The sequence below is a fragment of the Radiomyces spectabilis genome (assembly GCF_025331425.1).
Source record: "Radiomyces spectabilis strain NRRL 2753 chromosome Unknown BYT42scaffold_4, whole genome shotgun sequence".
Lineage (NCBI taxonomy): Eukaryota > Fungi > Mucoromycota > Mucoromycetes > Mucorales > Radiomycetaceae > Radiomyces > Radiomyces spectabilis.
The window spans coordinates 2084328-2104512 of NW_026251929.1; the positions used below are offsets into that span (position 1 = coordinate 2084328).

A 20185-nucleotide genomic window follows, 5' to 3' on the forward strand; every position below is an offset into this window, starting at 1 on the left:
CGATAGTGCACAAACCATAGACACTTTTTGATTATTCCCTGATCTTCCGTTGTTGTCGTTTTTTTCTCCTAGCAACAATGTGCGATTTCGATATTGCCAGCTTCCGCGAAAGACGATCCGGCACAAAAAAGAAGAAACGGGCATCGAACAAACCATCTACGAGCGGTGAACGTCCACCTATACGAGACGATTTCGCTCACTATATGAAGATTCGTGAGTGCTCTGCTTTGCGTCCTTTTTTTCAGACAATGACCCACTCAATAGATTGTCATTAGGGAAAACACTTGGATTGGATGACTCGGATTCCGATTCCAGTTCAAGTTCAAGTTCCTCTTCGGGTACTAGGAAGCGTAAAAAGAAGAGAACCAAGTATATGCCTAAGCGATCGACATCTTTTGCCTCTGATCAGGAAACAGAGACATCAGCAGCTACCCAATCCACTCCCTCATCGTCTCAACCTCCTATACAACAACCCGAATCTGACATTCCCAAATCAACCATGTGAGTTTTCTCCTGGGCATACAAAAAAAACCAACCCACAGTACCTCATAATACGATTTCTGATAGTATTCTTTCGGACGTGGAAGACGAACCAGAGAATACCTCCTTATCCATATTGACTCAGACTACCGAAACTCAAGAAACCAATACCACCAATACCACCAATTTATCGTCCACTTCAACGACTAGGTAATTCAGTATCTATACTGGGTTTGGCTTACATTCACTAATCGGTTTTAAAAAAAAAAAAAAAAAAAAAAAAAAAAAAGTGAACAGACGGTGACTGCCAAGAAACCATCCAAACCTGTTATCCCAATGATTGAAATTGACGATCTTGATCCAGAACTTGCTTTGATAGCAGCATCCTCTTCGTCGCCGCTAGAATCGCAGGAGTCTAGTAATACCCCTCAGGAAAATGCTCCGCAGAAAATACAGATCAAAGTCCAGTTCATATGTTTAACCGAATCCACCGATCAAAAACTTCAAAGCATTATTAATATGCTCAAAAAACCTATCAAAATGATTGTTATGGATGTAAGTGGTACTGTTTACATATGATTTGGTCTTGTATAATATGAACTAGAAATCTTTTTTTTTAGAATCAACCTTTCGAGATTTTACTAGATCATTACTGTAAGAAGAAATGCTTGACAAAAGACGACGTGATTCTTGTTCACAATGATGTTCCGCTGGTACTGCGAGCGACCCCGGCTAGTCTGGACATGAAAGCATCGAAAACAAATATATTGGGTGAGTGCGACCGGTCTTACAACCCGACGTGTGCTCTTATTTGAAATCATTCACGGTCTAATTATCAATTTTGCTTTTATAGAGGTATACACTCGCAAAGATTACGAAGTTAAATTAACTCGGGAACAGGAGAAAAAATCGGAGCTGTTGGAAAAGCTCAATGACGCATTTGACGATACGCTTTTTGGTGCAGAGGATGATCCTTCATCGGCAACAAAGCAAGAAGAGGGCGGGGAGCGATTCTTTATCAAACTACGGGGCAAAGATAATGTGGACGTGACACTTCGCGTAAAAAAGGTACAATTTTTATATTCATCATTGCTCAGACTCTTTGATGCTTCAAATTCCGGTATTCAACTAAATTAATTTGTGCAGACAACCACCATTGCTGCTATTACAAAGGAATATGTACGCATTCGAGCTCTGGATCCCGATTTGTTGCCAAGTATTCAGCTATCGTTTGAAGGTGAAGTTCTATCATCTGACTTGACGTTACACGATACCGATCTCGAAGATGAAGATCTGGTCTCGGTCATGTTCTAAGGAGCCAGGATACCATCGGCACGTCTTAAAAGGTCTATTTGTACAGTAATATGAAAAATAATAATATGGAAAAAAAAAAGGATCTATTAGAATTTGAATTTTAAGCAATGATGGTCAGCTTCCTGATTTCAAATTATCCACGGATTTGATAGAGTACGGAAGTTGTATTGCAGTTTACACTGTTTTTCTTTTTTAAAAAATCTCAAAATAAACGATCCCTTTATTTCATGTCAACAAGTATCCATGCTTAAAAATGATAAGCTTTACTGGGAAATGTATTGGAATATGGTCGAATAAAGATATTCCAAGAAAAAAAAAATTGTGAGCAAAAAAATATAAATAGTCAACGGCTCTGCTCCATCTTTCTCTCTTCATCATCTACATCATGAAATTCTCAGCCTTGTTTCTTACTGCACTCGCAGCCACTACCGCCCATGCTCTTGAAGCTCGAATTGCTCAATCCATCAAAGAAGATTTGAGAGTCGCCAAAATCGTTCCTGATGGTATGTTTAATATATAACATTTATTATGAGACGCAAAAGAAAAAATCCCTGACCAAACCCCAATCATGGCAATAGTTGTGCAAGAATTCGAACCCCAGACGCAGATGAAGATTACGTATCATGAGAACAAATTGATCGACATGGGAAGCGTGTTGCTCCCGGAAGAAGTCGTTCAGCCACCGCACGTATGGTTCAGAGATCCTCAGCCAGGCAACCACTATACCTTGGCCATGGTAGATGCTGATGCCGAGGTGCCTCTTGTGCGACACTGGATTGCCACCAACATTGATGGTTCCAAGCCAGGCACCTCCTTCCGCGATAATTCCACGCTCCATCAGTACACCCCATACCACGGCCCCACGCCCCCTGCCGGTACAGGACAACATCGTTATGTATTCGTTCTCTTTTCTCAGCAAACAACCAACCAAACCATGACACCTGTGCTTGAAGATCCCACCGTCCATCGTGCCTACTTTAACCTCACTCAATTTGCCTTGGATAATCATCTCACTCCTGTGGCCGCTAGCTACATGTTGGCCGAACATCAAGACGGATATGACGGCGGTTACATGTCCCGCAGAGCAAGCGCCTCGGCTGCTGCCATGAAAGCTACCCAGGCTCCTCGCTCTGCTCGATTCTAAGCTACTGTAGCTCGGGCCATCTTGTTTGCTCTTTTTACTTTTTGCTACAGACTTAAAAGTTGTCTTAAATTAAGAAAATCCGGTTATGGCGCTGTTAATTTGTGTGCGAACCGTAAAATAAAAATATTTTCAATATTTGCAATCTCGTTTTTGGAAATGTGATATTTCATACTCAAATATTTGCTTGCCTCGTCCTTTTGAATCGAATCGGGAATACAGGCCAATGACAAGAAATCCTTATTCTATCTCAATTGCATATACACTACCAGCGAAGTCATTACCATCAACATACGATGCACTAATATACAACCGGTCATGTATTTAGCTACCTATAAAAATAAGGTATCGAATTTTTGGTTATTCTGCAACACAACAAAGATAAGGAATTCCTAAAGGCAAGACAGAATGTGCTTTCAGGGTCAATTTCTGCATACAATAGACAAATTGCATTATTTCTTTTTATCAATCACAACGTCGTGTCCGTAGGAATTTCATGCTTTAGCACGGACATCTCCCAGAAAAAAATGCTCGGAAAAACATGCTCAACCGTTTTCGCCACGATGATAAGCTAATAATGCAGCTATTTGAGAAACAAAGAATATGTTTGCCATGTTTGAGTTTATGTTATTCTTTTCCGTGTTATAGAACCTTCTGGATGACTTTGCTTTATTTTTTAATTCTACCCGGAAAATTGACGCTGGATGGCGCGAATAGAAATTAAAAAAGCTGTCGCACGCACCACCCTAGGCCGTGGGTGAGCAGCATGCTGTTTACATAGCCTAACGCGTGAGAAACCACATTTTGCTATCAGACAAATTTTGTTCACTGCGAGCCAACTAGTGTTTCGGCGGGTTATCCCGCATTTATTGACAATCGAAGAAGCAATTGCAAGACGCGCTTATCCAATTGTTAGTACGCTTATAGATCGACAACTTGGCACACTAAAATTAAGGATTGCAAACCGAGACATAAGAAGAGAAACAAGCTTAAACTATAAAATAATTTTTTACAATGGTTGGAACTGGCAACAGACTCGTATACATCATAAATAATGCCATTGCAGTTGCCAACAGTTACGGCAACCAACGAACTGCGTGTCGCTTCGGAAACGACAATACCGCCGCCTTCATCCAACAAATCTTAACTATTAATAAAATCTCAGCCATCCAATCAGAATCTAGTCTGTTGATCACGTGACATCTTCGACCAACAACCACACTCTGATTTTTCCGAAAAAAGCCTTCTTGGCTCAGTTGGCAGAGCGTCTGCCTAGTAAGCAGAAGGTCGCCAGTTCGATTCTGGCAGAAGGCATTCGTTTTTGCCATTTCTTCGATGAACGGATTTTTTTTTTTATACTTTTTTGCTATTGTCGTGGCTGCAGCGGATAACGTCCGAAATGGTAATCAGCTTAGCATCTTGCTGAGTACAATCATCCTTTTATCGAAGTTTTAGCCGCTCAGCCCTCTATCCTCACGCCTCAGCGATTATCCTCTTTAAGAACATAGACCGAGTAAGCATATATAAATATCTCCTTGTAATTGACAAAATAAAGCGTTACCTTTCCTATCCTTAATCCTCTTGTTTCCCACTCTGGTGATCTTGCCGGTATATCAGATCCGAGTGAAGTACGACACTTTTTTTATTTATTTTTGTTGTGAAGCTCAAAAACGATGTGTGGTCGAACCAAAATAATATAAAGTAAAAGATTTTTTTTTATACGATAAATAATAAATGTAAAAGATCTAAACAATTAAATCTGGGAGAAATTAGCGATTTGTAAATCACATGATCTACACTAAGTTATCAGGACCAGTTAACCGTTTTTCTTTATCTTCACCATGCCTCGCTGCCTACTTTCACAATAATAGGCGAAACAATCAGCAGCAAGATGCCGTTTGCGCCAGTTGTGGTTAAACAGAGTATCGTCGTCTTTCGAATAAAAATGTGAGTAGAGCTCTTTTTGAAGAAAAGTGGTTGATGATACGACTGGCGTTCTTCTGTAGCATCATTCAACTTGGTTTTTTTTTGTCAGTTATACTGTATATGTCCTTTCATTCTCTTTCAATTTTCAATGAATCGAATAATACATAAGCAGACGTGCTTCGATCTATGAATTCATGCATCAGTGGGGTGACTATTGTTTCATCCATGGAAAACCATATATTTTTGTCTTCAATTTTATCTTTCTTCTTTTGATTTTCTCTCTCTCTTTCTGTTTGCTTGATAAACTTTCACTATCATTGTATCAAGATCCCATCCGCATCCATCATCCAGACCATTCTTATCCCGTGTATCTAACTTGGTTAAATCGACCACCATCCTCAAAAAGGTAAGCGTCGAGTGGTCTACCATCGATTTTGCTCCGGCAAAACAGACTTGGGGACTCTCGATATCTGGAATCCAACTCGAAGTTACCGTCACTTCTGGCCACGTCAATATTTTTTGCCTGCTCAAGCTGACACCACCGATCCATTGCTTGACTGTCCCTGGAAGCAATTTTATTTTCCGCATCGAAGAAGAAGCTTACCTGGCGGTCCGTATCATCTTTTTTTTTTTTGTCCGGTTCACCATTTGGCTCAAAGGCAAGTCCAATTTCTTTTCCTCTGCTATCATGTAATGAAGGTATACTAATTCAAAATTTTTCCAATGTCATATAATCCAGGCCATGTCAAGCGATCAATAACTAAACTCAAATAACAAAGGTAAAATATCTTGACGAAAATTTGAATCAATCAGAGAGCTTACTAACTCATTTTTTTTTAAATACCCAACATACCCACACATCTTTCTAGATCTATCATAGCCTGGGCGGGATGGAACTGAGGGGGTCAATCAGTGCTGCTTTGCGCGTGTTCAGAAACAACTCACGTTGCATGGTATTGCCATAAGGTTGTCATTAATATACCAAAGTCCGTCAAGAGTTCTCGCCCAGGGTATGCCGTGTATGCGTTAGGCTTTTTGTCTGACGAAAGTCGCTCAATGTAAGAGGGTGGCCTCCGGTGGCAGGCGGCATCCATTGCACAGCGGGTGTACGGCCTGTTAAGATAGAAAGTAAAAAAAGAATTTTATTTATGAAGGGTGTAATGATCACGCTCCGTTTCGAACTATTGCTCGCCTTGGATCGGTGAGAAAAAAACGTTCTAAAGAAAAACCACATGCGGAAAATGAGATTCAAGAAAATAGAAACAAAGCACAAAAAGGGCTGTCGTATAGTTTTGATGTTTCATTATTTTACTTTAACATCGTCGCTTCTAAAAGTAAAAAGCGCATGAAAGTTTTTTGTTCGTGAATGGAGAGCTGTCATCCGTACTATAAACCGTCATTTATTTTTTGTGAATTAGGTTAACAGCAATAAGCACTTGAATTTAATTAATAGTTTTCTATTGTTTGTTACAAAATGATTCAGCAATCATAGAAAGAGTCTTCTTGCGCAATATACGAATGATATTCTTAAATCATTGGAAACTGCACGGCGTACATAGTGTATAGCTTCTTCTACATTAGCGTGCCATCTTGTTAACCATACATTTTATCACAATTTTTAATCGTATGAACAGTGTCGATAGTTCTTTTTTCCTTTACTGGGATGGTGAAAACAACAATTCACATGTAATATGTAGAAGAAGTGCTTATGACGGTTGGAAGCAAACCAATATAGTGAAGTGAGATCACACTCACTCAAGTCATTGATCTCGGCTTTTGGGAATTTTTTTTGGAGCACATTTTCTGTGACCAAAATGGAAAGTTTAATTTCCAGGTTGTGCACACATTGGGAAAGCTCAAATGCCATTAAGGATCCAATAGGAGTAAAGCAAAACAATATTGTTGCTTTTATTGATCAGACCCTTTTACGATGCCACTTTTACCCACTCGTCAACCTATTCAGTTATCCATCGCTGACGATTCCGAACCTGAAGACACAAATACCCTGAATACCCTGCGCTGGTATACCACTTGCTTGTGTCTCCGCACTTCATCTATTCGATTACCAGAAGATGCACCAACAGACTTTTATACAGACAACACAACATATGATGCTTCCCTCTCTCCCAGGGATGCCCTGCGGAACATTCTGTCACCTCAGTCAGAAGAACGAGAATCGGTCACTGGGCACCATATCCAGAAAACGCGAATCGTCAATCCTTTCGGCACGTCCCCATCCGACCACAATCAGTTTGTGGATTTCCATGCTTCTCTCATCTCCCAAGTTGAAGAGGCTGAAGAATTGTCGGACCATCGTATCTCGGCTCTCTTCAGTGATCAGACCAAAGTAATACAGAAACAAAATGAAAAAATACCCCAAAAAACTTATTCATATCATGCTGATCGAAGCTGTCTTTTTACTGGTTCGTAGATCGATGCTGCCATGTGTGATTTATCAATAGCTACAACCGGAATAGCAGATCAAACTCAATGCGATCAGGAACTTGTTGACGTCAGTGGAAGTTCCTCAGATACCTGCGTAAACACTGCCATACTACGCGATATGAAAGCAAGCGAACAAACGAACAAAGAAGAATCCCCTTTGGACGATGTAACTCAATGCATACCGCTTGCAACCGGAAATGATTATCATGATACGGAACACCCACTGGGTAGAATGTCAGAGGATTTAGTAGAGTATATGAAAAGTACCGATTCATGTTCATTGTCAACTGCGGAAAACCAGCAAAGTAGATCAACGACAGCAACTGATTTGGAGGCGGAAACGCGAGATGACAAAACTACCTATCCAATGAACAGTAATGAATGGGATGCATACGAGCATAAAACAGCCGAGAACCCTGAGATTACCCGTTCGACCCTTCCCGCGCAGCAGGATTTTCCCATAGCTGCATTGACACGCGCTCCTTTTGCCAGATACGAGTCTTCACCTAACCCCATGGATCCTCAGAGATACCCACACACAAAAGACACCTCAACAGAAATGAGTGACCACCAGGATGATACCCAGACGACGTCAACAAGGCGTTCCTCCATGGCGGCGGTAGCTCACTCTCTCTTGGGTGACAAGCTGGACGATTTGACAGGAAAGCTTGCTTACATAAAAAAGAATATCATCATGAGCATGGATATGGATGATGAAGACGACTCCTGGGATGAAGGCACTAGTCCGAATCCTGTCAGCGATCAAGGAGCTCAGCGAAGGTAATTCGATTATCACGATGTTATGCCGTAAAGTGGACTAAAACAAGTATTGTAGACCATCCACGGATCCATTATCATCATTTCTTTTCGGTGCCAGGCAGACGGACGACAATCAGTCTTCAGAAGTGGATCAGCATGGGAATGAACGAGCGGATTTGGCCAAGCCTTTCATGCAAGTGGGGTCCTCCATCATGCGCTTTGTAGATCAAATCGGTGGACGGGAAGAAAGCCGGTCTTTCTCACCTTCGTCGTTCTTTGCGTCTCTTGCAGGTCCCTCCTCGCCTCCACGGGAATCAGATAACGGCGTCGTCCAACATCGGGGTTCTGCCCAGACGCTTGGCCGAGATAGCCGCGCCACCGCACGCCATGTAATCAGTATATCAGAAGCGTCCGAAGACGATCCAGCAGATTCGGAGGAAGAAGAGCTGTTCGATTTCAGCAAAGTCATTACTATGGGTAAACATATGCGTACCTACAGCGAGACCACCATCGATAACAGTCTGCGGCTGCTCAGTCAAGCCGTTGACCGTCTGAAAAATGCACAAAAGCAAGACAGCTTGCCAGAATACCCGGATTCCCCCACCATTGCACACGACACCTATTCCCCAGAACACCATCTCCCCGATACCAAACTTTTGTAACGTTAGCTCCTCCAACTATAAAGAACCTGATACTGGATACCACACTTTCCTTTTTTTTTCTTTCTTTCCGGAGAATAGTATGTTGGGCGATAGTCTGGCTTTTCATCCTTGATCCTCGGTTCCAAGCCCAAAGTCAGGAATCAGCCATCTTACTGCAGATCAAGATAACACCTTTGATCAGCATCGAGTCGCAGGATAATATGAGACAGTCTCTCCTGCGTTAACCTGTACGCACATTTTTGCGTTACCTGTTGCTTTGCTCGGTTAGTCAGCCAATTAACAAGTTGGGATACTGAATGCGTATTTACAACAATAAATTGCAACTTCAATCGTTATGATGGGATCGCAACGTTTAGGTGAACAGCGTGCGACAGCAAAAAATTAATGGCAACTCCTGTCATCCATCCAAATCTCGAAAACGCTGTCAACAAATCACTTTTCAGGAGCAGTATTCTCGTCTAAATCAAGTCTATATGTCAATAATTACCTGATGTTTATACACTTAAAATAAACTGTTTATTTGGCAAGGTGTCAAGGAGATGAAAATGATAAAAGTAGAAGAGCGAAGTGTTTAACAAAATACCGCCCGTTCTAGTTATTCGGATCAGCTTTATGAGCTGCATGAACATTTGAGATTTTGTGCCCACTGTCAACAAAAAGATGATAATGATTATTATTTAGCGTATTGAGCACAACAACGGAATGACTCTGTGGCAAGCTTACCTCTGGTGTTGGAGTGTTAATCCATGTTTCCACACACGCATCGTCATATTTGTCCTGGTAAGGATTGGCACATGCCCGCAAACAAGCTTGAAGGATGCTAACAGCTTCATCTTCGGATTTGTTATCAAAGGCGCTAATCACATCTTGAGCAATCCAGTTGCGCAACACAAAACGAGGGTTGACCGAATCCATGCGTTGCTTTCTTTCATTGTCTTGAGCGCCTTCTTCCAAAAGTCGATGGCGATACATGGCTAGCCAGGGCGTTAAAGATTGCTTTGATTCTTCAAGATTTGAAGCGTCTTGCGGTACGATATCCAGTTGATCTTGAATAGCAGAACAAGCATCCCCATCTTCCCCTGCTTCAGTCGTGCGGTAATTGGATAATGATCTGAAAAATCGATGATAATCGATCTTATGCTCGGTCATCCAGTCCAAAAGAGGAATAATGAGATCTTGCATATCTGCTTCGGCATTTTGCTTTTTCGTCAATCCCAACTTGAGTTGCATTTTGTGGGCAAGATGGTCCATAAACCAATCGGAGAACTCTTCGCTGAGGAGCTTGGTAACAGTTTCCTTGCCAGTTTCTCGATATTCTGCCCTGGTGCCTTCGCTAGTGACATTGGACCGCTGTTTAGTTTCATCCGCTGACGGGAATACCAAGCTGTCAACTTCATTTCCGGCACCAATCAATTCAAATAAAGGCACACCAAGCTTGAACAGATTGAAAATACACACCGTAGGCTGGCGCTTGAACGCATATTCTAGCATCATCAAAGAATGTCATTCATTAGAGGTAGACTAGCCAAGTTTATCGGATTAAAGCCCTTACGTCCGCCTGTGTCGGTATGATTGCAGATGTATCCTGGTTCGTAAAAGTCAAGCATTTGAAATGGTCCATAATCCAACGTTAATCCTAAAGCATCCAGAAAAATGAGTAAAAGTAACGTAAAGAATATTGGAGAATGGGGACATACCAAGGAGAGACATATTATCTACGTCAATAATATCATATTACATTTGCATCAGTCATTGAAGAAAATCAAAAACAAATAGTATGTCAATATCCATCTACCTGTATTCATAACGCCATGATTAAAGCCTATGAAGAAAAACCGATGCTTTAGTTTAATGCTCAAAGCTCAATACGACGACATTGGTGTTACCGATTGCTTGCCATTCGGCCACCATTTTCGCCGTGTTCTTGGCAATGCGTCGGAAAAAGCGTTCATAGCGATTGCCATTGCTTGAGTCATCTTCACCCTCTTCCTTTACAACTTCTTTGATAGCATAGTCGGCTAATGCGCGGACATTATCATAATCGTCGCGGGAATAAAAAATCTCAAAATTGCCAAAACGTAACCATGAAGGCGCAAAGCGAGCCACAATGGCCCCACGTTCAGGTTGCGCCACATCTAAAGGACAAGGTTACTTTTTTGTTGCTTTGTCCAAGAGTAACCCCACCGTTCCATTGTTCCTGTACCTGCAGGTGCATCTTCTCGGAATACTTGGCGACTGGTGCCTATCAATGCCAAGGCGCGTGTTGTAGGGATACGCAGTGCATGCATATGTTCTGACATGAGGAATTCTCGAATACTCGAGCGCAATACCGCGTATCCATCACCGAATCTCGAGTAAGGCGTGCGACCGGCGCCCTTTAATTGGATTTCCCACCGATCGCCTTTGGAGTTTTCGGTCTCAAACAATGAAATCGCACGACCATCACCAAGTTGGCCGGCAAAAAAGCTGCGAAATCATTGCTTTTTTATTAGTTTTTGCACTATTGGACTCGGTGACCGTTCGGCCTGTTACTCACCCAAACTGATGTCCAGCATAACATAGGGCCCACGGTCGAGTGTTTCCAAGGAGTTTATTTCCTGAAAATACTTGTGCAAATTCGTCGGTTTGAGTCACTTCTGGATCCACTTCCAGATCCCGCAATGCCGTCGACGAAACTGCCAGAGTTTTAGGATCTGGAGCTGATTCCGGAGGAATAAAGGAAAATACACTGTTCTGAACAGGTCGTGACACACGCAGCAGACGGTCCGATGCTTGTAGATCGGTAATAGTTGCAGTGTAAGCATCCGCTGGTAACGATCGAGTCAATACGCTCGGCCGCAAGGGCAGCGATTCCAAAGATCGGTAAGCCATCATACGTACTCCCATATGCCGATCCACAATAACCACGATACCCAGTGAATGCAGGACAATCAAAAATCATATAAAGCCGCTGACCAATCGAAATTTATTGCGCGTGTCAGAAATGGAAGTTGTCTTTTAGAATGTATGTCGCATAATTAGAAAAATTGTCGTATGAGAGAGTGGGCGTGTTTTGCCAACAGCATCCTTTTTTCCACAACAGTGGCTTCCTTCTTTTTTTCTTTCATTAAATTCTGTAAGTCGGCCCAAATGCGCGGACCGTTCAAATACATATAACTTCATTTCTTTGAGATGCTATTGAGTGACATCCAAAAGTTATGTACGATTTTATATGTATATTAATTTAGTCTACTTTGTTTTCTGCCAAACTTCGTGTAAATGTAACTGATGACAAGTTTTACACATTGAAAATCGGGGTTGCAACTATAATCTATGCTCTACTCTGGCACCAGGTTCGCCATGCTTGAAAGCATGATTGTCAAACAACTTATTATACTAATTCAATGATATGCAAGTATGTACACTATCACTACGCAGTGTTATACGTGAAATGCTGTCCTAGGCAACACCACCAGCCCTTCGCCGTGCTTTAGTAAACTGAATACATGTAAATGTAAAACAGCCACAAGCAATAAAAATAAAGTGAAAGTTGATGTAAGAAGTGTTGTTGGGGTAGGCTTTGCTAATGGTGTCTTGAAGTGGATTTTAATTGTCTTCCGTTTTATGGTAGATTATTGAAAGTTGGTATTGAGATTTAAAAGCCTGATTTATTGTAACTAGGGGAGACACACAAATAGTCAATTCGTGTGAACTTGATTGGGAAACAAAGAGACTAGAACTGAGCCACATAGATTCAACACAAAATGTGGTGTCATCACATTGCCAAACGAGATCTTTGCCTCCATCACAATAGGCTTTATAGAAGCTGAAAGCATTAGCTTCAGCAGTACCCAAAAGGAAACCATGTTGCCGGATGGTCGTCATAGTCTGTCGTTGGAGAAGCAACAACACGTTCAAGCGCTTCAATGACATTAATGACGGTGTCAAGTCGCGCAAGATACAAAGGAATCTCTTTCGTCGACATGGTCACTGGACATGGCCTATTTCCGGCATGGTATAGATGTTTCGGCTTTGGCGACGGAGTAAATAAAATGTTGCATGTTTACCTAGTTGAGAAATCCAAAGGTTGACTTTGGAAATATTATTCAACAACAAGAGTATTTACAATAGCTTGAAAGGCGAAAGCGAGCGCGTTGCCATAGTTGTCCGTAACATCCTTAGCAAACGGACCGATTCGCACCTAGTCCATGCTCACAAGACGGTGATGTAACGCGTGCTGCTCCGGTTTGATTTGCCCATATCCCACTGGTTTCTCAAACGATGGACCATCGACGATGCTTATGGCTGCATCTGGTCTGGCTGTTGACTTCCATTGCTCATTGCCCATGGATGTCCTATTTTACAATAATGTTAGACTGTTCCGCTTTTTTAATTTTCTTAACCTCATCTCTGCTGGTGTTCTGTATATTTTTGTAAACCATCAACACGTATACATACCAGCGAAACATTATATTGCGTGGCAATTTTTCAAACAGCGGCACAAGGGAGGCATCAAGTAGCGCGTAACAAGTTGAATTTCGAGTGGGCCACTTTCCAAGTAGTGTTTTGCCAATTCATGCCTCGTGTTACGAAGCCTGATGAATTCCATATCGCACTGCTGACATCTTGCTTTTTTAAAATGACCTGGTGCTCGATGTCGCATGCTGAACCGCGCCATACATTGTTGCTCGTCCGATAGTATACGAAGGACATTATACAGTCGATCTATGGCATTTTTGTCCTTGTCGGCCAGTGCTTCGTACTTGTCAAACTGACGAATTCGGCAATATTCGTCAAATTCCTCAGGAGTCAGATTTTTCGTTGGATCGTTACCGGTTACCGGTTGCCGTCGCCGCTCGCTGCATGTCCTTTCCGGCCTTGGCACCGAGAAACCATGTGTCAAAGTCGTCGGAGAAAAGCGTCATTGACGGTGGGCATGGTACATATAAAAATACCAAACCCCAGTGAACCCGTTCCTCATGCTGCAAGTTCAGATCCCAAAGCTGCCGTCGGCGTTGATTCCAGTTTGGTTCACCTAGAAATTCGTTCCGAGGTCGAGAATGATCGGCCGTCGTTGCGCAATACTCTTTCCTCTACTTCCTCCTCCTCGTGGATATTGCGGCCCCCTTCCTCGTCACGAGCATGGTATTGGCTTTTTATCCAATACCCAAAGTGTCGCCTAAACAATTTTCTGTAAATAAAGTTTTTGATTTGATTCCTGCTTCTGCTCACTTATGGACAACTTACCAATCTTCACATAATTGTAGTGCTCATTTCGTATATCTGTGTCTCTTTTCCCCTTGGAAGTGGGACTAGAGGAGCAATGGCAACATGAAAACTGGCCCTGACGTGGTGCCATCAGCGTGTTCGAGGATGAAGAAACATGCTTTAGTCGGTTACAACCTCGCAGTAGTGTTGTGGCGTAAAGCCAAGGTATCCGAGTCTATAAGGGGACAGAGTTGACCACAACATTCCAGGCTTAGCCAGTTACTCAGATGGGTTGCATTACGGGTCACCGTCGTAAATTTCTGGTTCCTTGATCTTGGGACGAGGGACGGAAGCTACCACCGGTGCAGGTATTTCCAACTGCAGCTGAAGAAGTGCAGTAGTCACCATTCGGATCATCCGTTCATCTTGTTGGTCGCGAGTGGAAGCAGCCGGATTCGGGGGATAGGTCTTGGATTGATCCGCCATGGAAGTATGTGATAGAAGGAAGAAGACTAAAAAAGAAAGCAAAAAAATGTAGGGAGTAAAATATTGGGGTACAGTTAAGAGCGGAAAGGACAAAGAAATGGGCATACAATGAGGATTATAGTCAGCCGCTACCAGTTATGTTACGCCTAGGGAATAGTCAATTTGAAAAGACCTTGCGATAAACTAATCTTCAATCTGTTGATACTCTGACTTGAAGATAATCGCGCTTTCCTGGGATAAAAGGGCTTCTGTAACGTAAGAGAAGAATAAGAGAAGAAAACGGATTATTAAATCGAAAAAAAAAGGTGGAAAGAAGGGGAAAAAAGGGGATGCCGCTGCTGTGGAATAAAAAAGAAGTGCTGGGCCACGCTGTCAAATTAGTCACGCTGTCATAATGACCATGAAAAAGCTGCGCGTGTCAATTTGTATTTTCTTCGAATGCGACATAATTTCTGAGCAGGCGACATGACTTCCCAAGGCTTCCACTTCTAAAACGCCGAAGTTGATTATTGATTCAACCACGACATCAGTTTTGATTGGCCTGCGACATAGTTATTGTATTCAGAAAAAAAAACACAATACAAAGATTGGAAAAGACACAGAATTTTATCAATAACTGACCAAAGTATGTTACAAGCAAGAAAATGGGTCAAAGTGTAAAAGTAGTAAAACTAAAATGAAGATGATCAGGTATAGAAGCAAAATAAATAGATGCAACTAAAAAGTCAAATGTTGTAAAAAGGGAGGAAATGGGTGATGATGCTATAAATGAAAAAAAAAGAAAGAGTGCTTTTATCTATCTGCGACCGCGATTGTAACCACCATTGTTGCCATACGAGCGGTTGCCTCCGCCGTAACCGCCGCCGTAGCCACCACCATTGCGGTTGCCGCCGCCATAACCTCCACGGCCGCCACCGTTGCGTCCACCGCCACGACCACCGCCGTAACCGCGGTTGAAGTCACCACGACCGCCACCGTTGCGGTTACCTTCGCGCTCGGCAAGTTCGGGAAGTTCCTTGGGCGCTTCAAGTGTAATATTGTGCTTGTCTTCCCAAAGCTTGCCACCCAAGTAAATGGCACCATCCTTGATTTCGCATTTGTCAGATGTAATATCGAAAACGACGCCCATCATGTCCTTGGCCATACGCCAGCTCTTCATGTCGTCATACGCCAAATGAGGGTATTCGCGGTTCAAGATGTTGCGAACATATCCTGGGTGTTGGATAGCATACGAGAGCTTGAAATACAAGGTCGTTTGGCCTTCGGTGGAAGTCAAAAGAGAACGGCTAGGAATACCAGTTTGGTAACCGGAGATGTAAGCGAGAGCCGCAGCGACGGCATTCTTGGCACCGTGTTTTTCGATCAGCTGTTCAGCGCTTTCGGCAAAGAAGGGAAGCACGTCTTGATTGACAGCTTCAATTTGTTTAAAAGCATCTTCAGTCGTGGCTTGGATAATATCCTCAGCACGGGGAGCGGACATGATTTCAAAATTGACACCGGTTTTCTTGGTGATGTAGCCGAGAATGCCTTCTTCAGCGGCCTTGTAGAAGGTCACACAGACACCGGAACGACCTGCACGACCGGTACGACCAGAACGATGGACATAAGACTCGGTATCCTTGGGAGGCTGACAGTTGATGACCAAATCGACTTGGGGAATATCCAAACCACGGGCAAGGACATCAGTACAAATGATGCAGCGATACTTTCCTTCACGGAAAGCTTTCATGGTAGCTTCACGCGAAGCCTGGGCAATATCACCGTGAAGCACAGCAGCTTCCTGCTTGAGTTTATCGTGAGTACCAAGCTCGTTGGCATCCGCTTTGGTAGCGCAGAAAATGACAGTGAGACCGCTCTTGCCGTAGACATTGACGACATCACCAATAATGTCAGCGCGAGCTTGATACGAAGAGGGCATGGCAATGTGACGAATGTTGGTGTTGGTTCTATTTTTGGCGTTACCGATCAAATCGATACGAACGTAATCCTCCTTGACGAAACGCTTGATGGTTTCCATAACGGATTCCGGCACCGTGGCGGAGAAAAGCAAAGTCTGGTAGTCACGGGTTTCCTTTTGTTGCTTGATCTGCTCCAAAACCTTGAACATATCTTCTTCGAAACCGCGGGCATCCAACATTTCATCGGCTTCATCAAGAATGATATATCGGAGGTTGTGCAATTTCATGTTACCGTAGTTGATGTGATCCATAATACGACCGGGGGTACCAACGATGATATCCACACCATCTCGGAGAACGGAGGTTTGTTCAGAGTAGGCGACACCACCATACACGGGCAGGGCTTTCAAACGGTTACCGCTAATGGATTCGAAATCACCACACACTTGTTTAGCTAAATCGCGAGTAGGGCAAAGCACCAAAACACGGGGAGCACGACCACGACGTTGTTGAGAGTCCTTGTCAAGGGACAATTTTTCAATGACAGGCAAAGCAAAGGCCAAGGTTTTGCCGGTACCGGTACGGGCACGAGCAAGGACGTCATTACCATCGTAGATAACGTCAAAAGTCTTTGACTGGATTTCAAACAAAGAGTTGATGCCACGGCTCTTGAGGTTGTTGACCGTACTTTCAGAGATACGGAAGTTGGACAAGCGCAAATGTTCAGGGACTTCTTCAGTCGCCTCTTCGGCTGTCTGATCTTCAACCTTGGACTTTTTCTTTTCGGGTTCTTCTACCTTTCCTTCATCCGAGGGAGCACGTTTGCGAGATTCTCTGTCGCTCTTACGGTCTTTCTTGTCTCGTCTATCTTTCTTGTCGTCCTTTTTGATCTGTTGAACTTTATCGGTGGCTAATCAAAGAATGTACTGTTAGATGAACCCATATCAAAACACATACCATAACACTAGCAGTAACACTAACACTCACCTTCCGAGTCGGAATCTTTAAAGTAAGTAGACGGCATGTTGATTCAAGGGTAGGTTCACGATCTTGGATCTCGGACTGATAGGAAGAGGGAATTCACTAAAAAAAAAAAAAAATTGGGAAGAAATTATTAGAATTTTTTCCGCCGTGACTTGAATGTGACGGTTTTGATTTTTTCGATTTTATAGCGCACAAAGGCTGATTTGTTCGTCGGCATTTTTGCGTTTCACGCAGGCCAATCATAATTGATGCTCATATGAAGACTTTTTTCAGATTCATTACACAACTTTGCGGCTTTCCATTGGATAAAAGTCAGCATGATGTCGAGATAAAAAAAAAAAGGCACCTTTCCTTAGCCTGGGTTACCGATAGTCTTAAAGTTTCTTATCTTGCAATGATTATCATGTAGCGAGCGTAAAATATAGCTACAGTATATTGTGAGCCACACAGTTGACTTTCAAGGTTAAGAGGTATGTACTTCAGCGGAAAAAGAGAGCAATTTACGATAATGTTGGTATAATGGTTTATATCGAGTAAAAAGATATTATCTACGGTTGATAGGAAGGATAATCGACGTAACCTTCGGTACCGCCTGTATAAAAGGTGCTTCTATTGTAGCATGTGAGGGGCCATCCGTTGCGCAGGCGCTCTACAAGATCTGGATTGGCGGTATAAGCACGACCAAAAGAGATGAGGTCACCGGTCTTTGCAGCGCGGTCAAAAGCGAGTTTAGTGTCGACCGAATAACCACCTGAGGAAATGAAAGGACCCTTTCAAATCTCTCGGAACGAATCCAAAGAGTCTGCGTTCTTGGGTAACGTGTCGCTTTCAAGGTCAACGCGGGGTTCGGAAAAGTGCACGTAAGCAAGATCAGGATGACGGGCCTGAAGTTGAGAGACGATGTAACCCCATGTTTCAATCGGTGTGTCATCTTGCATATCCTGGAAACCGGACCATGGAGAAAAACGGATTGCGGTACGATCAGGGCCAATAGCATCGGCAATGGCATCCACGACTTCCAACGCGAAACGCGTTCGGTTTTCGATCGAGCCACCATACATATCTGTGCGCTTGTTGCTAGAGGTGTTGATAAATTGATCCAACAAGTAACCGTTGGCTGCATGGATTTCCACCCCGTCAAAACCAGCTTCCACGGCATTCAGAGCTGCTTGACGAAAATCTTGAATAAGAGCCTTGATTTCTGGAATTTCCAAGGCACGGGGAACTTCATTCTGTTGACCGAGCATATTCACTCCTTGAATGGCGATGGGGGAGGCCGACACGGGCTGTTCACCGTTGGGAGATAATTTGGAAGTGGTGGCACGCCCGGCGTGTGCGATTTGCAAGTAAATGATACCGCCTTTGTCATGAACGGCCTTGGTGACTTGTTTCCATTTGGCGATCTGTTCGTTGCTGTAGATGCCTGGCACCTTAGGATAACCGCCTGCCGTAGATGAGATGAGAGTTCCCTCGGTCACCAATAGTCCTCCAGGAGTACTACGTTGCGCGTAATAGTCGGCCACATAAGGAAGTACCACGCCGTTATCGTCGGATCGAAAACGTGTCATAGGAGCCAGAACGATACGATGCTGCAAGGTATGTCGTCCAAGCTTCAGAGATGTAAATAGAGTGGGCGCCATGTTTGGATTGGAGAAAAGTTGGAGCTTAGTATTGATTAACTCTATATGGAACAGTGAATGAAGATTGATATTAATATTTATGCAACCATGTTTCCGTCGATGGCTGACAAATGCGATTGGAATTTGCCCGAAATCCGACCGGCCCACCCTAAAAAGGTTGGCGACTGGGAACACAAACTTGATATTGACATAAAAGGGTAAAATACCTACACGTAGATTTCTAATCTTCCAGAGAATTATTAATCAAGCTTTGGATTGACTTGAGCAGTTCCTAAACACCGGTTGCCATATCGCCTTTCACTCGCCATGGAGAAACTGCTATGCTGCATAACCCTAGTTTCATACAGCCCCCTCTTTAACGAGTTTTCTGAAGCACAGATTGATTCCTCCATTGTCTGAAGAACAACACTGAAAAGATGTGATTGAGTATTGTACAACTTGAGAAGCTCGCAGACCGAGTCAGGCGTTATGACAGAATTCATAAGACAACTCAGATAATAGATCCATTATATCCCATTTTTCACAAATACTCCAGGAACGGCACAAAAATCAGAAACTTATGTACGATGTTATGGATATCTTTGGTCTGGAAAGGAAGAATGAAGAAAGCCTGCATGTACGATCGGCACAGAGTTATTGCAGTTTTTACTGAGTCCCCAATATTTTTATTGTTTCTCTGTCGCAATCGCAATGCTAGTTTGGGAAGCTGCGCCACTTGAATGCCGCTAAAGCCGTCCTTGAGTATAGCCTCGCTTCAAAGGGTCATTTGCAGAACTGCGTCAGGACTGCTTGGTAATCAAAGATGGCAATTATACACACAGAAATTTATTATTCCACTATGGAATCGGGCGAGAAAACGCAATTGATTGTAATGTTTAAAAGAAGCTCCCGCAACCAAGTAAGTACCTGATCGCATCTTTTGCTTTAGGATGCGGTAAGAATCAATTGCATGGATCTATTAGAGAGCAATTCTTTGATTCGTGGTTTCCACTGCTTCCCGTTGTCGATATGACTGATAATGTTCGCGGAGTATTGCCGTTCTACCAGTAGTCAGATTACTAGAAAATTCTGGCAATTAGAAAAGACCTGTTGACGGTCTGTCCAATTCCTCGCATGCACCAAAAAGCTATATCCTAGTAAAACTCTTGCTTTTTAAAATGGCAGAAAACAACCATCGAAGTACCTTTGCGCAATTGTGTAATACCAACACCATGATCTTAAAAAAATATGCATCTATTGAAACTTGTGTATCCTTTTTGAACT

General features: G+C 42.9%; 8 protein-coding genes and 1 non-coding gene across 9 annotated transcripts; 4 read left to right on the top strand and 5 right to left on the bottom strand.

Moving 5' to 3' along the window:
* Window positions 1-15: 15 nt before the first annotated feature.
* BYT42DRAFT_564165 (uncharacterized protein) lies at window positions 16-2020 on the top strand. Its single transcript, XM_051567694.1, has 7 exons — window positions 16-213; window positions 276-501; window positions 568-690; window positions 771-1035; window positions 1101-1251; window positions 1334-1548; window positions 1627-2020. Exons 1-7 carry the CDS (start codon window positions 78-80, stop codon window positions 1792-1794), a joined length of 1284 nt encoding a protein of 427 aa, XP_051425632.1. The 5' UTR covers window positions 16-77; the 3' UTR covers window positions 1795-2020.
* A 160-nt stretch (window positions 2021-2180) lies between these two features.
* On the top strand, window positions 2181-3020 carry BYT42DRAFT_530232 (phosphatidylethanolamine-binding protein). The gene is made up of 2 exons (XM_051565400.1): window positions 2181-2297; window positions 2373-3020. Exon 2 carries the CDS (start codon window positions 2402-2404, stop codon window positions 2936-2938), a length of 537 nt encoding a protein of 178 aa, XP_051425633.1. The 5' UTR covers window positions 2181-2297; window positions 2373-2401; the 3' UTR covers window positions 2939-3020.
* A 1156-nt stretch (window positions 3021-4176) lies between these two features.
* On the top strand, window positions 4177-4249 carry BYT42DRAFT_t57. The gene has a single exon. It is a non-coding gene; the product is annotated as a tRNA-Thr (tRNA).
* A 2456-nt stretch (window positions 4250-6705) lies between these two features.
* On the top strand, window positions 6706-9191 carry BYT42DRAFT_643679 (uncharacterized protein). Its single transcript, XM_051572616.1, has 3 exons — window positions 6706-7208; window positions 7293-8086; window positions 8142-9191. Exons 1-3 carry the CDS (start codon window positions 6792-6794, stop codon window positions 8725-8727), a joined length of 1797 nt encoding a protein of 598 aa, XP_051425634.1. The 5' UTR covers window positions 6706-6791; the 3' UTR covers window positions 8728-9191.
* A 32-nt stretch (window positions 9192-9223) lies between these two features.
* BYT42DRAFT_564175 (uncharacterized protein) lies at window positions 9224-11667 on the bottom strand. Its single transcript, XM_051567695.1, has 8 exons — window positions 11264-11667; window positions 10931-11193; window positions 10614-10862; window positions 10523-10549; window positions 10425-10442; window positions 10280-10363; window positions 9451-10211; window positions 9224-9373 (listed from the first exon to the last, which is right to left on the bottom strand). The coding sequence occupies exons 1-8, from the start codon at window positions 11611-11613 to the stop codon at window positions 9338-9340; spliced, it is 1788 nt and encodes a 595-aa protein (XP_051425635.1). The 5' UTR covers window positions 11614-11667; the 3' UTR covers window positions 9224-9337.
* A 621-nt stretch (window positions 11668-12288) lies between these two features.
* BYT42DRAFT_633761 (uncharacterized protein) lies at window positions 12289-13060 on the bottom strand. Its single transcript, XM_051572473.1, is given in 3 exon segments — window positions 12289-12773; window positions 12833-12907; window positions 12923-13060. 1 exon segment carries the CDS (start codon window positions 12637-12639, stop codon window positions 12313-12315), a length of 327 nt encoding a protein of 108 aa, XP_051425636.1. The 5' UTR covers window positions 12640-12773; window positions 12833-12907; window positions 12923-13060; the 3' UTR covers window positions 12289-12312.
* Window positions 13061-13535: 475 nt separating this feature from the next.
* BYT42DRAFT_612610 (uncharacterized protein) lies at window positions 13536-14400 on the bottom strand (the record flags this gene model as incomplete). Its single annotated transcript, XM_051571651.1, has 4 exons — window positions 13536-13741; window positions 13954-14018; window positions 14107-14149; window positions 14223-14400. 4 exons carry the CDS (start codon window positions 14398-14400, stop codon window positions 13536-13538), a joined length of 492 nt encoding a protein of 163 aa, XP_051425637.1.
* Window positions 14401-14791: 391 nt separating this feature from the next.
* BYT42DRAFT_564182 (P-loop containing nucleoside triphosphate hydrolase protein) lies at window positions 14792-17369 on the bottom strand. The gene is made up of 2 exons (XM_051567696.1): window positions 17286-17369; window positions 14792-17208 (listed from the first exon to the last, which is right to left on the bottom strand). Exons 1-2 carry the CDS (start codon window positions 17320-17322, stop codon window positions 15197-15199), a joined length of 2049 nt encoding a protein of 682 aa, XP_051425638.1. The 5' UTR covers window positions 17323-17369; the 3' UTR covers window positions 14792-15196.
* BYT42DRAFT_597923 (uncharacterized protein) lies at window positions 17370-18922 on the bottom strand (the record flags this gene model as incomplete). The annotated part of the gene is made up of 2 exons (XM_051570956.1): window positions 17370-18052; window positions 18122-18922. 2 exons carry the CDS (start codon window positions 18920-18922, stop codon window positions 17831-17833), a joined length of 1023 nt encoding a protein of 340 aa, XP_051425639.1. The 3' UTR covers window positions 17370-17830.
* Between the last annotated feature and the right edge of the window lie 1263 nt (window positions 18923-20185).

Excerpts from the sequence above, each read along its gene's own strand:
- BYT42DRAFT_564182 (XM_051567696.1), bottom strand. The coding sequence starts at position 17,322 with ATGCCGTCTACTTACTTTAAAGATTCCGACTCGGAAG. Across the intron at positions 17,209-17,285 it reads TAAAGATTCCGACTCGGAAG|CCACCGATAAAGTTCAACAG; the intron begins GTGAGTGTTAGT and ends TTCTTTGATTAG.
- BYT42DRAFT_643679 (XM_051572616.1), top strand. The coding sequence starts at position 6,792 with ATGCCACTTTTACCCACTCGTCAACCTATTCAGTTATCCATCGCTGAC. Across the intron at positions 7,209-7,292 it reads TCTTCAGTGATCAGACCAAA|ATCGATGCTGCCATGTGTGA; the intron begins GTAATACAGAAA and ends ACTGGTTCGTAG. Across the intron at positions 8,087-8,141 it reads GATCAAGGAGCTCAGCGAAG|ACCATCCACGGATCCATTAT; the intron begins GTAATTCGATTA and ends CAAGTATTGTAG.
- BYT42DRAFT_633761 (XM_051572473.1), bottom strand. The coding sequence starts at position 12,639 with ATGTCATTGAAGCGCTTGAACGTGTTGTTGCTTCTCCAACGACAGACT.
- BYT42DRAFT_564175 (XM_051567695.1), bottom strand. The coding sequence starts at position 11,613 with ATGGGAGTACGTATGATGGCTTACCGATCTTTGGAATCGCTGCCCTTG. Across the intron at positions 11,194-11,263 it reads TATGCTGGACATCAGTTTGG|CTTTTTTGCCGGCCAACTTG; the intron begins GTGAGTAACAGG and ends ATGATTTCGCAG. Across the intron at positions 10,550-10,613 it reads GGCCGAATGGCAAGCAATCG|GCTTTAATCATGGCGTTATG; the intron begins GTAACACCAATG and ends TTTTCTTCATAG.
- BYT42DRAFT_530232 (XM_051565400.1), top strand. The coding sequence starts at position 2,402 with ATGAAGATTACGTATCATGAGAACAAATTGATCGACATGGGAAGCGTG.
- BYT42DRAFT_564165 (XM_051567694.1), top strand. The coding sequence starts at position 78 with ATGTGCGATTTCGATATTGCCAGCTTCCGCGAAAGACGATCCGGCACA. Across the intron at positions 691-770 it reads TCGTCCACTTCAACGACTAG|TGAACAGACGGTGACTGCCA; the intron begins GTAATTCAGTAT and ends AAAAAAAAAAAG. Across the intron at positions 1,549-1,626 it reads TGACACTTCGCGTAAAAAAG|ACAACCACCATTGCTGCTAT; the intron begins GTACAATTTTTA and ends TAATTTGTGCAG.